At 42.9% G+C, this 16237-nt stretch overlaps 1 protein-coding gene across 1 annotated transcript in view; it reads left to right on the plus strand.

Annotated features, from left to right (window-relative positions):
* Positions 1-16237, plus strand: part of nfia (nuclear factor I/A) — a 133063-nt gene that overhangs the window by 109552 nt on the left and 7274 nt on the right. The window contains exons 7-10 of the mRNA XM_042221115.1: positions 1730-1780; positions 7481-7659; positions 11375-11540; positions 12099-12187. Coding sequence (XP_042077049.1) covers positions 1730-1780; positions 7481-7659; positions 11375-11540; positions 12099-12187 — 485 coding nt within the window. The remainder of the gene's footprint in view (positions 1-1729; positions 1781-7480; positions 7660-11374; positions 11541-12098; positions 12188-16237) is intronic.

The raw sequence follows: 16237 nt of genomic DNA on the forward strand, positions 1-16237 counted from the left end.
GTGTGTGTGTGTGTGTGTGTGTGTGTGTGTGTGTGTGTGTGTGTAAGAGTGATTTTTTTTAATGTTTTGTCAGAGAGTGTGATCTCTCGACTGCCTGTCTCATAAAGAGGACGTCACAGGTCTGATCCTGCACACTTGCAGAATCAGATCCAAAACAGTCACATAAACAGGAAGCAACCTCCAGCATGCCTCCGTGTAGCTCAGTGTGAATCTGAACAGTTCAGAGACACAAATCTGTTCAGTGAGCCTCACGAAGCCGAGAAAGGGGGGAAAATTTTAATTCGCATTAATATGTCATTAAACTGTCAGCTCAGAAGAAATCCATGTTTTTTAATTTTCTTATGATTATTATAAATTAGTCGATTCATTCTTCACTTTTAATTACTTTTTCAACAGTCAGGCAGTTTGTTTAGTTACCCTTAGTTACCTTTAATTTTTGTATTTTTACGTCATATTTTTAAATATTTCTTTGGTGGGTTTTTCTAGATAGAGAAGTCAAATTATACATTTAAATTTCAAATGTTTTGATATAATATAAATAATAATCTGGCATTTGACAAATATACAAATATCAGTCAAATAAAATATATTTTAATACAAAAAGTCTTTACGTTCATTTTGACATTTTTATTCAGTATTTTTATGATATTTTATTTTAGTGAATGTTGCGTTTTTCAAATATATTTATAGATATTTTTTGCGTGGCTTTTATGGGTTAGAATGATTTTATATTTTGTTTGCCAGGTGTTTTTTGTTAAATGGGTTGGAAATTTATTCAGTTACATGTTTTAGTTTTTATTCTTAATTCAATTTTACTTGATCATTTATTTATTTTTAATGTTCGTTAAAACTATACTGTAATTGTTATTGAACTTATTAAAATATTTAGATAGAAAATTTTATTCTTGCATTTAAAAGATGTGAATATCAATCAAATATAATGTTTATTAATAATATTAGAATAAGAATATTATATTTTTATAATTGCTATTATGAAGGTATTTAAATTTTCTTTCTGTTCTCTATGTTTCATTTTTTTTTTTTATTTCTTTAAAAAACATTTTTTAATAATATTTTGGAAATTCGAGCAGACCCCCGCGAGTACCCGGTTCGATTCCCAGCCGAGCGACCATCTGCTGCATGTCGTTCTTCTCTCTGTGCTGTTTCCTGTCACTCTCTCTGCTCTGTCTTTTGAAGGAACAAAAATGTCCAGGAAGATATGTGCAGAATAAACTGCTTTCCTAATATAAATTCATTTTACAGAGATGTTTAGGTTTCTGTTGAGTATTTCTATGATTTCAGTACAATCAAATCTATTTTTAAAGCAGGTTTACAGCTACAACAGAAGCACGTCCACTCTGGTTCACACTGAATTATAAATCATAGGTTAGCTGTCTCAAAGGAAACTTTTAAATATTTTATTTTTATTTGCGTTAGAAAAAATAGAAAATTGCTTTAATTCTCAGTTATTATTTATTATATTCAGTTCATTGCATTCACATTGTTCCAGTGCATTTTTGGTTTATTTTATTTTTTACTTTCATTTTTGCAGACTCAGAGATTTTGTAGTTTTATTTTGGTAACCATGTTCTTAAACACACACGCATACACTGATTATATTTATGAGTTCCTTCCTCTTCCTGTCTCCTCTTCCTCTCTCGGCCGGTGTATTCATGCTACTTTTCCTTTCCGTTTCTTTTCTTCCTTTCCTCCGTCTTGCGTTGGAAAGCTGGATATAAGCTGCGTGGCTCTCTAGCTAGCTCTTTCATCTCCCGACAAGGTAAAGACGTCAACACGCCTCCTCACTTCCTGTCTACATGTCTGTGAAACCGCCTCCTCCTCCTTCTCCTCCTTTTTGTCTGAGTTTCCGTCTCGTGCCCCCCTCAACCTCCTTCACCTCCCCACCGCACTCCACCCAACCCTAACTCCACTCACCTGGCAGCATGCTGATGATGTCACTGTGGCACGTCGATTTTGTTTAGTTTGTGGACGAGAAAACCAGCTGGATGGACAGCAGGACAGTTTGTGTCTGTGTGCGAGTGTGTGTGTGTGTGTGTTGAATGTGAATATGTGACATGGTAACGAGTAAAGGTGTTGTTAGTTTGTGTATCAGGAGACGTTTGAATCTGATAAATGACCAAAACTAACCACAGATTGTATATTAAAGATGGAAGGTAACTCAAACTGGTTTTCAGTGTGAGGCAGCCTAATGGCTGCTGGATGAGAGGGTGGAGCTCTAACTTACTGCTAATCAGTAACATCAAAACCCTTGAATTTCACTCAGCAGTCCTGGAGCTCCGCCTTTTTGGACGCTCTGCTAGTACAGGAACCTCACAGCAGCCAAGTTATTGGTCAGTTGACGTCATTATGACAGTCCAGAGGTCAAGTTCGGGTGAAGCCGAGCAGACAGCTAGCGGCTACAGCCACCTGTGTCACAATTCACCTGTCAATCAAAGAGGCCACACCCCTAATTATTATGAAGGGCAATATTATCTAGAGACCAAACAGTTTCTGGATTGTGTTGTATTGGACAAAGGTGGATGAAGATGGAGTTGCCAAGCAGAAAGAGAAGAGGAAGACCTCAGAGGATGTTCATGGATGTAGTGATGGAGGACATATTGGTGTGAGAGAGGAGGATGCTGGGAATGATGGAGGCAGACGATCTGCTGTGGAGACCCGTTAAAGGTCTCCACATTTAATTAAATGGTTGTGGGTTTTTATGTTTATTTTATTGTGTTGTTCCATTTTCATTTTGTAATGTTTTACAGATTTTTATTTGAAATAACATGTTTGGTTAAATTATTAACTGGGACACATTAAATAATGGCTAAATGGATGATGAATGAATGAATCATAATCAGTGACGGATTGATGGATCATGGATGATGAAGGATGGATGAATGATGGATGCATCATAGATAGATAAATCATGGATGGATGACGAATGATGGATGGGTTGATGATGGATGGATGAATAATGGATCACGGATGGATGGATGGATGGATGGATCTTGAATGAATGATGGATGATTAATGGTGGATGCATCATGGATGGATGATGATGAATGATTGATGGGTGGATGGATAATGAATGATGGAGGGATGGACGATGGATGGATCAATCATGGATGACTGATAGATTGGATGGATGGATGGATGGATGTGGAAACAGGATGAGGAAGAAGACATTGAACAGCCTCAGTTCCACCTGACAAAACCTCTTCAGTCCTTCATCACACTCACAAACAAACAACCCCCTCTGCCTCTTCCTCCTCCTACTGCACCTCTGCCCGTCACTACAAGCCCCACCCCTTCCAGGTAGACCACAATCTGTGTTGTTCCCTCTGTTCACAGCTCGTCTCCGAGCTGTGGAACAATCGTGTGTTTGTGCTGATAATCAGCCATGCAGAGCCTTATTTGCAGTAAAAGTACTTCAGAGTAAAAGTACTCCATTACAATAAAAGTATTGCATGTAGAAAGCAGCCAGCCCGGGTTCAAATCTGACATGCGGCCCTTTGCCACATGTCTCCCCCCCCCCTCGTGTCACTCTTCACTCCACTGTGTAATAAAGGCCAAAAATAAAATATTTTAAAAAGCTGTATTGAAGATGATCACTGTTGTTCCTGTGATGAACTAATTCAGCCTGAACTGCGTCTATCTGGTAGCTATGGTAATGTGGAAGATGTTCCCATCTGCTGAAGCTTATTAAATATTTCAAATAAAAATCATCACATGTAAGTGTGTCTCGATATTAACGGCAGCCAGGTTATGTTTGTTTTTATCCCAGCTGATAGCGTTTCACACTGCTGAGCTGACAGGAAAGAGAAACAGCATGTCCGAGTTTCTCGTCTCTCAGAAAACTGACTTTTTATGTTTGAATAAAAAAATGCTGCCGGCTGGCCCATCTGACACTCAAAGAAATAAAAATAAATGATGGGCTTTAGATCATCACTCAGAGAAACCTTTCCTTAAACTATAAAAGATAAACTTGTGTTTTTAAAAAAACTGAATAAAATAATGTAATTTCACATTTTTATTTGGTTTTCTGTGTTTTTATTTATATATTTTGTTGCACACTTTTCATGTCGATATTATTATTTTTATAAAATTTCAGGCTTTTGTTCTTTTTTTATATTTTAGTGTTTCATTTTATTTGTCATCATTTTTACTCATGTTGTCCTTTTTTGCTGGTATCTAAAAACTTAAAAAGGCTCAGACACACTAAACTCTCTGACACCTGCAGCCTGTGACTCAATCTCCAAGCCCCGCCCCTGATCTCTAAGCCCCACTCCAAACCACCACCTCCCTCCTCCCAACTCCTCCCCACATTGGAGGTGCATAAAAAGTGTTTAAAGAATCAAATCTGCCATGACCCGCTCCTCCTCATCATGATCATCATGGTTCTTGGCAGGGATGCCGTCACCCGCCAGCGCTCTAAAGAGGTCAGAGAAGTCCGGTTTCTGCGGCACTGCGCCTTCACCGAGCGGCGCTTCCTCCACCTCCTCCTCTTCTTCTTCCTCCTCTTCCCCCCGAACGGCTTTCACACACCATCACCGGCCCGTCATTACCGGGCCTCGAGGTGAGGTCATCCCCAGAAACCTCCCTCACCCGCCTCCCACCACACACACTCACCTCCTTCACCCCACCCCCACCCCCGTCAGTCTCTGTGGGTTTTGTCAGGAGGAGGCACCTGTAGACACACACCTATAGGCTGTAGGCAGGGCACTGTGTGTGTGTGTGTGTGTGTGTGTGTGTGTGTGTGTGTGTGTGTGTGTGTGTGTGTTATGAGAGCATCCTTCCCACCTCACACCTGTTCTTACGTCCCACCCACCCACCACTAACCTGTCTCCTGCTCCTTTCTCGTCTTCTGATTGGCTGAAATAATCTACCACAGAAACACACTTCCTCCTTATGTGTGTGTGTGTGTGTGTGTGTGTGTGTGTGTCTGTGCGGCTGTTGAGTCTTGAGAAGTGTTTTCCATAATAATAATCTGCAGATAATCCTCATTCATCACTTTACCATCTAATCTGGCGAGCAGCTGAAAACTCACAGATCAGCTAAAAAATGATTTTTAAGATGACAAACTTTCTGTGTAGTACAACAGGAAGCAGAGGGGTTATAAAATAATCTGATTTACTGAGCAGCACAGGCGCACCTTAACGATGCGTCATGTGATGCTTTGTCCAACATGAGGAAATGAAATCCTCACATTTAGTGTGATTTGCTTGTAGTTCAGGTCTCAGTGAAGTTTGTGCAGGAGAGCCGATAAAGTCGTCACATTACATGTAAGAAAACATTCCATCTTTAAAAGCTGCAACAGCCATCAGAGCTGTGACGAAGATTAGTAGGCAGCAGGAAATCCTGCAATTTTGCTGCTGAAAGTTAAATGTTTCACTTTTTCGAGCTTCTTATTATTTCATCTGTTACCAATTAAAAGGCCTCAACACCGAACACTGTCACGTCTTTTATTGTGAAAGCTCTGCAGGAACGAGTTGAAGCAAACTCTGAGAGATTTTGAGTTGAGGTGGTTCAGGCATCTGACAAGGATGCCTCCTTGGCGAGGTTTTCCGGGCAGGTCCCACCAGGAGGAGGCCCCGGGGCAGACCCAGGACACGGTGGAGATTATATCTCTCGGCTGGCTTGGGAACGCCTTGGTGTTCCCCCGGACAAGCTGGAGGAGGTGGCTGGGGAGAGGGAGGTCTGGGCTTCTCTGCTTGGGCTGCTGCCCCCACGACCCGGCCCCGGATAAGCAGAAGAAAATGGATGGATGGTCTGAAGATCACTTTGGGTCTTTCTTATCAAGGTCTTTCCTCCACACCCCCTCCCTGCACCTCCAGTGATGGAGTATGGAGTATTTCTGTATTTTCTCCATCCTCACCTCCTTTAAAATTCTTCCACATGTGGTGAAAATGAAGGAACTCTGCTATTTTAATTCTTTGCCTTCTTCTTATCGTTTATCAATCCACCTCCTGATGGAGAATATCTTCTTCAAGGAATAGTTGGCAGGGGAGAGAGGAGGAGGAGGAGAGGGGTGTCTGAGGTAGTGAAGCGAGGCAATTTGCAAAGTGGAACTAATCCCAGCTCTTTCTTCTGTGTTCGACATACCACACACACCGCTGCTGCAGCGCCGCTGAAGGCAAATCCTCCGCTTTGCCGTCTCGCCCGAAGAAAGACGAGAAGATCGATATCAGAGAAGTTCACAGATTCAGCTGATGACAGGGAAATCACACACTTTCATCCTACAGCTGAGATAGACGCTGAGATGTGGGAAGGGGGCTGATTTTACGCTGTGATTGGATTGGCCACCTGATCTATGCTTTAGCAAAAAGGAAAGTGTGAAGACTAATCTGAAAAGCAGAGATAGTGTCTGTCTCCCGAATCCAAACTGGAAGCTGGTTCCACAGAGTAGGGTCCTGAAAACTGAAGGCTCTGCATCCTATTCTACTTGAAAATACTCTAGGAACAACAAGTAAGCCTGCAGTCTGAGAGTGAAGTGCTTTAATGGGGTGATATGGTACTGTAAGGTCATTAAGATAAGATGTGTCCGGATTATTCAGCAGGAGCAGGATCTTAAATTCTGGATTTAACAGGGAGCCAATGAGGGGATCTGAGGAGAAACGTGCGTGTTTTTATCTTTGGAAGTTGGTTTGTGGGTGTGAGATCCACTCGTTTACTCTGTCGATCACTGAGGCCATCAAATAAATGAAGTTGGCACAATGCATCGGAAAAAAATCCCAGAAACAGGATGTGGGACCAAACTAAATCAAACACACACACAGGTGGCTGAGCATGCCTGCACACTGAGTGAGATCATTTCTATTAATGTACACACACTCTGTCCCCGTGTGTGTGTCTGTGGTTACAAGAGAAAGAGAGAGGGCAGAGAAAGCCATCCATCCAATGATTACTGTAAATACACTGCTACAGAGCACATACACACACACACACATACTCACACACACGGGCGGTCAGTGTGTATTGTCAGAGTGATAAATCACAGCAGACTTTAAGTGAATTAGTGCAGCAGCTTTAACTCTCCTTCCTACGCTCCCTCGCTCTCTCTCTGTCATTTCTAATGTCTCTCTATCTCCCTCGCTCCCCCCTCAGCATCTTCTCTGCACTCTCCTCAGACCTCCATACATCACAGGCCTTAACGAGGCCTCATCCGCTAACGAGCAATCAGAGAGTATTAGACCAATTAGAGCCTTAATTAGACTGAAGGAGAGAAGGAAGAGGAGGAGCCACGTAAATGATGTAGCCTCACCTCCATACACCTGTAGTGATTGACAGCTGGGGTGTCCTGTTGTCATTGGTTCATCTGCTCTGTGTGTCCATCGTCATGTATCTGCATGTTAAGCCACGCCCCCTTAATAAACTTAATAAACTCCTTGCTTCCCACAATGATTATGTCTCTACCTTCCTCCCCCAACTCTCCTTCCCTTTAATCATTTAATCTCTTCCTCTCTCTCTCCCCCCTCAGCGAGCCCCCACGCTCCCCCTTCCAGCCTCCACTTCTCCTCCTCCCCCATCCTGCAGCAGCCTGGCTCCTACTTCTCCCACCCAGCCATCAGGTATCACCCGCAGGAGACGCTCAAGGAGTTCGTCCAGCTGGTCTGTCCTGACTCCGCCCAGCAGGCCGGACAGGTGGGCTTCCTCAACGTAAGCACGCACAGAGACACAGACACATGCACGCACACACACATGTACACACACACAAACACATCTGAGCTGGGTTTTCCAGCCTCTGCAAAGGTGGGATCTGTTTGCAAAAGTGCTGCAGTGTGTGTGTGTGTGTGTGTGTGTGTGTGTGTGTGTGTGTGTGTGTGTGTGTGTGTGTGTGTGTGTGCCTGTGTGTGTGGCCTTTGTACTGCAGTGAGATAGTTGATATATCTAAGTCTAGACACTGAATCAATACACCTTCCACACACACACACACACACACACACACACAGGCAGACACACACACACAGGCTCAGACACACAAACATAAACACAGAGCATCTGCTTTCCGTTTTTCCTACATGTTGGCCCGACTGCAGGGCGATCCCGATTGGAAGGCCGAGCCGCCTCTAACTTAACCTTAACCCCCGAGCACTCGTTCTCTGCCTGGTGTCGACTGGATGAAACAGCTGATCTTTTTCTAATCGTTACTAAGAACCGATTAAAATTGCGCGATAGTCACACTGAAATTTGTTGGAAACTGAAAGCATATTTTGTTTTGTTTTTTAACCTGGATAAAAACCAGGAAAAGAAAGCAGCCCGTGTCCTGTTTGAACACTTTGTCAGCTTTGCATTTCAAAAAATTAAAACCCATCATGTCAAATTTCTTAAATTCTAAAATGCGATGTTTGGGACAAAAAAAAAAAACTCACAACCTCACACGCACACAGATATAGCCGCTGGGAGGAGTGTTTCCACTATAGACACGCCCCTTTCACTTAATTGCAGAGTGTCACCAAGAGATGGGGCTTTCTTCCAAAAACCCTTGACCTGGATCGTTAGCTACAGATGGTTTTCTCACTTTTATTGTCGGGTCTTTGCTTTATACTCTAAAGCTCGCTGAGGCCACTGTTTTAAATAAAACTGAATTGAATTTGACATTCTTTGATAGCTGTCGCTGTAAAACTCTTTACCCATTAAAATATAAAAACTTTAATTTTTAAAAATGTAAAATAAAGGATAAAACTTCACAGTCTATTTGGCCATCCAGACGTTTTATACTGCAGATCACTAAAACTGTTTCCAGTAAAGTTCTTCATTTATCCATTTCAATCTAATCTAATAAATAAATAAAAAAAATTAAAAAAGAAATAAGCTTCCTCATAGATCCCAAACCAGATGTGGAGGTGATTTCTGAGACTGGTACATCTTCATTTATCATTTATTCTGTTGCTTGCTGGGCTGTTGCCTCTTCAGACCTCTGTTTGAATTATAAGCGCATCCTTCATCGTTTCTGTTAAGTTGCAGCTTAATATTCTCATTCATTCTTTAGATTTCTTTAAACTCTCATGTTGTGCAAAAGTCTTGAGCGAAATGTAATTCCTCTATAGTTTGTATAAGAGAGGCCGGACTTTCACCTGCCCTCCAGGCTGTATGATGGTTCCAGAATTGTCCTTTGGACATCCTCGTACCTGAGATGGGGATGTTTATGAAAGTTTATCAGAATAGTGTTACCTTGATGGATGTGCATGGGTGTGTAACTCTTATCAGCTGAGTTGTCCAGGGGCTGGGATGATGTCTTTGGAAATGTGCGACATAAGCAAACAAACAAAGCAACCTCATGGTGCCTTCCATAAAACAGGACATCAGAAGACTGCCAAAGAAATGGAGTGCAGACTACTGTGTAAATTTTAATAAATGTAAGGTTTTCCTGTTTGATCTTCAGTTTCTGTTGAAAATCTTTGTTTCAAAGAGGAGAGACGCACTTTCACAGTTACTCCAAGATAAAACGAGTAATATTCTGATGTCAGAGTTTTCATGTACGCGGCGCTGCACTGAAATCTGTTTCTCTAAATGAGCGGCCTGACTAAACTAAACATACATGTTCCGTCACGTCATTGCACCAAGTAGAAATTACTTCTGCATGTTGTTAATTTACACTCTGGTATAATTTTTATGTATACAAACTTTAAAAACAGGATTTCAACATTTGTAAAAATCTAAATGCAACCTTATGTGATGAAATTTATTAAAGGACACGGCGGTGGCGTTCAAACATCGCAGAGATGGGGGGTTGCTGCTTGTCTGTAGGAGGCTCGGAGCACGACAGTTGAACAACAAGCACTAAAATGAGAAAAGTGAAAAGTCCGGGAATATACAAAGAAAATGATTCCTGTTCTCACACGTGTTCGTGAGTTCAAATCACAGTCTGCGTTCTCGCTCACCTGTCTGTAAACGTTGGCGCTAAAATTCCTGCAGTGATTTATCACAGATGTGCAGAGCGCTGAAGGAGAGTTAAAAAATAGAAGCGGTTCACAGCTGCAGTTTACTGCACTTTAAATCCAGACATTATTAGTAAAACTACTGTTAATATATTTAACAAACTGTGTTATTAAAGTCTTTATTTATGTATCCATCATCAGGATTCTAATAAATTCAATAATTGCAGTGAAAAAGCAGCTTTAAATGCTCAGGACTCATCAGTACTGAAGGTCAACGCTATGATTCTCTTCTAATTCTAGGATCTATGAACAAATTGAAAAGGTCTCGTGTAACAAGCTTGTAAATGAATGCGCCTCCACCCTGCTCCCCCTGATGGATACACAAGCCATTACAACTGATTTTCCTAAATGCTGCTTAGAGGTCTTACTACCCGATGTTGTGTTGTTCCCGTCATAGGCGGGGATATCATTACGGTCCCTCAGGGAGTCAGTCAAACTGATCAGAGAGTCCAATCACAGTAAATAAAGAGTAAAGTCAGAGGAGAGCAGCCAATCAGATGGCTCCACGCCTGAGGAGTAGAGCTGAGTAGGTGTCCCGGTGTCTTACTGATTTGAATCCCTCCTGGGTCCTTGCTCTTTGTTATGGTCAGTTTTCTTTGAAGGCAAACATATTTGTCCCTTTCTTTTTTTCCCACTTCTTTGTATGTTTCTTCACATCCACTCTTATCGCCCTGCTGTCTGTCAGTCTTCGTATTAAGGTGTTGATTATTGTTCTGATAAATTCAATAATTGCAGTGAAAAAGTAGCTGGAAATGCTCAGGAGGACTCGTCGGTACTGAACAGACCAATCACAGTGGTTTGGGCTGCGTTAAAGCAGCGTTTCCAGGAAGGTTTCAGAAGGGTTTGTGTTTGCGACGTACCTGCAGCATTGATTTAACACTGAAGCACCTGCACATCCTTCTTGGGCTAAAAGCAGGAGGAATTCTGTGTACAGGTGTTTTGGATCATCATTTTATGGATGAGAACAAAATTAAACCAACATGTCCTTCTGACTGATGGAAGCAAAGACGCACGTCTTTACTGCACTGACAGGACAGATATTTCATGCTTTGTGAGAGATGGTTCTTCACTTCCAGGCAGGTCTGTCACAGCAGTTTTTGCTGCATGTTCAGCCCAAGGGCGTAAGGGTTACCCCTGTAACCCTCAGGGGGGTTACAGGGGTAACCCTTACCCTAAACCATAACCTAACTGTAACGCTGACACTAAAACCACATTTTGAATCTCAAAAATCCCTTCAAACACACACACACTCTCACACACACACACACTGTCACACAGTCTCACTCTCACACACTCTCAGACACTCTGTCTCTCTCTCTCTTTCTCACACACACACACACACACACTGAGAGGACGAGCTGTGACCGACCTGTTGATGTTTCTTTACAGAATATCGTACACATATTCTAACTGTGTCCCCCCCACCTCTTCAGCCTAATGGTAGCTCCCAGGGAAAGGTCCACAACCCTTTCCTGCCGACGCCCATGCTGCCTCCCCCACCGCCTCCTCCGATGGCCCGTCCCGTCCCACTGCCTGTTGACGCCAAGCCGCCCTCCACCTCCTCCACTGAGGGAGGAGGAAACTCACCCACCTCACCCAGTGAGTGTGCGCGCACACACACACGGCAGATTTAAGTACCATCACGCATCACTTCTGCGTGTTTAAACTGGATTTTCCTGCTGGCTGTCACGCCCCCACACAAAAGGAACGACGCATCAGGGTTCAGTTATTAATCTGATATTTAGTTCTCGTGTAATCTGTGAGAAGTGATTTGTGATTGGATTATTTCTGACTGCAGGGTTCAGTGACGCTTCCTGTCTTTTGGCGAAAACAGATGCAGTCACTGCCAAAATATTTAATCCTCCTAATACTCATCAACGACACATGGAGACACTGAAATTTCTTTGTATTTATTACTGATGTTTTTGCTTGATGTGTTTGTCATCTGTCTGACCTACTTCTTCTAAATAACTCTGTCAAGTCTTTCAAAACTTTATTAACAACGGCGTAGAAAATATAAACTTTCAAATCAGGTTCCTCTGAATCTAACTTGATTTGGGTCTGAATTTAAGGAGATAAGGAGATTGAATTTACAGTGTATCAGAGCTCTGTCAGGTCATCACGTGTTAATAACGGGCCTGTGTGTTTGTTGTGCAGCCTACTCCACCCCCACCACGTCTCCAGCTCAGCGGTTCGTCAGCGTCGGACCTCGGGACCCCGGCTTTAACATCCCTCAGCAACCACAGGTAACCAACAAACACAGGTCTGTCAGCTGCAAACATGTTTACAAACATATAAACATGTTTATTTCTGCTGTAAAGTTTTAACATGGGAGTCCATGGGGACTAATTCACTGCTGGAGCCTCTGCTGGATGTCAGAGGAACTGCATCTTCTGGCCTCATTTTCAGCATGAGAGCGTGCTGCGCACACATGGTGTACCTGTGCTGGTCAGTGTGAAACTAGAGGAAGCAAAAAGAGGTCAGACACCCATCAGCCAATCGGAGAACAGGATTTTGGGATTTATAAACAAAGACATTAACAGGGAAAGAAGCAGCGCTTCACTTCAGGCCTGAATCATTTACTGCAGGGCGGGTGGTTAGTGAACACAGTATCCTCATTGGATACTGTGTGTGTGTGTGTGTGTGTGTGTGTGTGTGTGTGTGTGTGTGTGTGTGTGTGTGTTTGGGGGGGGTCAGGGTCTGTTTGCCAGCTGATTTATGAAGAGAGTAACGATTGGGCAGCCTTGACTTAACTCATCCTGCACGCACACACAAACAGTGAGGTGGGAGTCCTCTGTTGACAATCCAGACATGCTTGATCGCTTTGGTGTGTGTGTGTGTGGTGGCCCGCAGTGAACAAGGGTGTCGATTTATCGACTCTGTCACACACCAGCGCGCGCACACACACACACTCTCTCTCGTGAAGACATGAGCCAGGTGTTTGTCACCGCTGCCAGAAACAGACTTGTGTTATTTATTCTTTCTCCGTCTCTCGGGGACGATGTCGCGCTCCTCGAGTGATGAGCAGCTTCTCCTCCAAAGGTTTCCTTTCTGGGAATGAATTTAACCGTCAGTCATCAGAAAAATACAAAAATATCCAGGAGAATTTTTGTGTTTTGTTGGAAAATAAAGAAAATTTGGTCTTTTTTTAGTTTTATTTCTGCTTCAGATTCAGCAGGTTTGGAAAACGACTCACAGCTTTTTTAGGAAATGTGGACGTTGTTTGGAGAGTTTAAACACAGTAGAGAAGAAGACATGTTTTTAAAGCCAGCATGTATGTTTTTTAAATAAGAGATTTATTATTTTTGGGGGGGGTTATGTGATGGTGTTTTGGAGGAAAGTGGTGATATTTTAGGGTGGAGGTGGACATGATGAGGAAGGATTTAACATCTTTAACATCACACTTGGGCTGGATTAGGTCCTCACACATGAATGTAAACACGTGTGAGTGTGTTTACATTTATATGTGTGTGTGTGTGTTGGGGACAGGGGGGGCAGCTGGCGTTGTCTTTGTGTGAGAGTGGGCGTCATGCCCACACAGGTCAGAGTGGTGGTTGCCCATGGTGACAAGGATGGAGGGAAGACGCCGAAACTAACACACACATACACACACACAACATCAGGTAGAACACGGACTTGCGGTGGGACACTGGGTCAGAAAGTCAGTGCTGAGCCATGCTGTCAGCATCACTGCGAGGCAAGACAAAACACAAAAGTACAGAAGAGCCACAGCATGTTCTCTCCCAGGAGCTCCAGAACCAGCCCAGAAACCACAAACGCACTCTGAAGTGCTCGTTTTCTGCTTTTCTTTTATTTCCTGTCAGATATCTGCTGTTCCAGTCGTCAATGTTCACATCAAACACGATCAGAGTTTCTGATACTGAGCTCAGTGTACAGCAATCTCTGCGAGCCCAGAGCTCAGCCAGATCTACATACTCAGGTTATCACAGCTTTTTCTACTGTAGCATCAGGATGATGTTGCATAGAGAAGCCCCACCCACCCACTTTGGCAGGTGCCAATCAGATGAAAGCTAACTTGAGAGGCTGAAGCCAGAAGAAGATGGGGAAGATATTTTGAGCTGTGAATCATGCAAAGCTACTCTGGAAAGATCCAAGAAAAATATTATGGAGCTGTAAATGAGCAAAGCAGGTCCTCTTTAACGTCTTTTATGAGCCCGTTCTGAAGGACAGCTTGTATCTTTAAGACGTCAGAGGCTTTCACAAAAACCTGATGCTGTGCAAATGACAGCGAGCTGCAAAACTCAAAGACCTACATGAAAATCCTGCTTTTATTTGTGCCATAAGGGACACAAGTACATTTCACAGTCTGTAATTTTAGCTACTTTGATCATGTCTGTAATTCAGACATCAGGACTCAGGCACGTGGACTCAATTACCAGGAATCACACAACAGGACTCCAGGACTCAAACATCAGGGTTTGGACACCACGACTCAGATATCAGGATTCGGACATAAGGACAGACATCAGTTCTCAAACACCAGGACTCAAACATCAGGACACTAGGAATTGGACCACAGGACTCCGATACCAGGACTCAGATACCAAGATTCTGACACCAGGACTTAGACATCAGGACACCAGGACTCGGACATCTGGGGTCACACATCAGGCTTCTGAACTTGTCTTTTTTATTCAATGAATATTTGTCTATCATCCATCTCTCTAAATCTATCATTGCTACTGTTTCTGCCTTGTCCTGAGTCAGCACTTCTCCAAGACTCACACACTCACTTAGTGAGTCATGATGTGGGTGTGGTGTTTGCACTGCATACGTGTGTGTGTTCAATACGAGTGTGTGTGTGTTTTAGATTCACCTTGCAAATCGGACACGGAGACGGTGGATGACTACACACACAAAGGGGAAAGCACCCTCACCGCCTCCAATGAAACCCTACCACACAAACACACACACACTTGTATTGATCAGGTTATGGCTGGCTGTGGTATCACGGTGTGTGTGTAAATGTTTTAGTACCAGTTTTTCAGAAATGAGATTCTTTTGAACTTTTTAGACTCTCAAAGACACAAGTGACTTTTTGTTAAACTGTCATGATATCAGGGCTTTTTCTCCACATCGGACATTCGTACGGTGAAAGGTCGCTGTTGGAAGAAAAGAAGAAAATAGTCTTCATCACCTTTTGCTTTTAAGATAAGATAACCTTTATTAGTCCCACACGTGGGAAATTTGTTTTGAAACTGCCCTTGAGTTCCTCGTGTACCTCACACGGTTTTTCAAAGCTAATACTTGTTTGCTCCACAGCTCTGGTTGATAACTGGTTTTATATACCTCTATATTGGGAAATCTAAGAGATCTGTTGCATTAGCTTTGGTTGAGGCACACCTTCCTCTGCAGCAAATGACGGGCAGATGACACAGAGTGACTGTCACTGAAATCTTCTCTCTCTGAGTGATCGATAAGCCGTCATACTTAATCAATATGTTATCGATATCTCTGGTTTTTCACCGCTTTTAGACTGGTGCTGAACGGTGATTTAGACTGGTTTTACTTGTTACTTTGGATTGGTTTTAGACATTGTCTTGAACAGCTTTTAGAGCGTCTTACAGACTTCCCTGGATGTTCAGGATGGTTGTTGTGCTGCACAATGAATTACTTCCTTGAAGCTAAGAGCCACAGACAGAGTGGGATGTACCAAGGTGGACAACACATTGAGATTGCTGAGAATATGAAAAACAAGGAAAAACAACATCAGATTGCTCCTTTAAAATCGCCTTCCGTCTTTCGCTGTGATGAGTTTCTACAGTCTGAATCACAGCTGTCAGCATCAACCCACTGCGTGGTAACATTACTCCACACACACACACACACAAACACACTCTGTCTGGCCTGTGAGAGTTTCATCTTCTGAGTCTTCTCAGGACAGAGGGAGGAGCTGCAGTGCAGCGAGCAAGCGAGAGGCCGAGAGACACCGATAGAAACAGGAAGAGAGAGAGCGAGGTAGAAAAGTCCCAGCGTCAGCAAGTTGTATTGATTAAAAACTAACCTTCCAGTCTTCTCCTCTATCACTACTGCAGACACACACACACACACACACGCACACACACAGCAATAGAATTACAACGAGTCAGGAGCAACTGAGGTCTGAGTGCAGAGAAACCCTGCAACACACGCACACAAAGAAAAAAAGGAATGCCTGATCCCGCGTGTTTCATTTAACTTTCACTTTAAATTCAAAATCCAGAAGCACATTTTCTAAAAAATGTACATTCTTTAAGTGTGTGTTTTGTTTTTATTCCTTTGTGTGTGTGTGTGTG

This window comes from Haplochromis burtoni, unplaced genomic scaffold, assembly GCF_018398535.1.
Source record: "Haplochromis burtoni strain Fernald_Lab_line unplaced genomic scaffold, NCSU_Asbu1 Contig_61, whole genome shotgun sequence".
NCBI lineage: Eukaryota > Metazoa > Chordata > Actinopteri > Cichliformes > Cichlidae > Haplochromis > Haplochromis burtoni.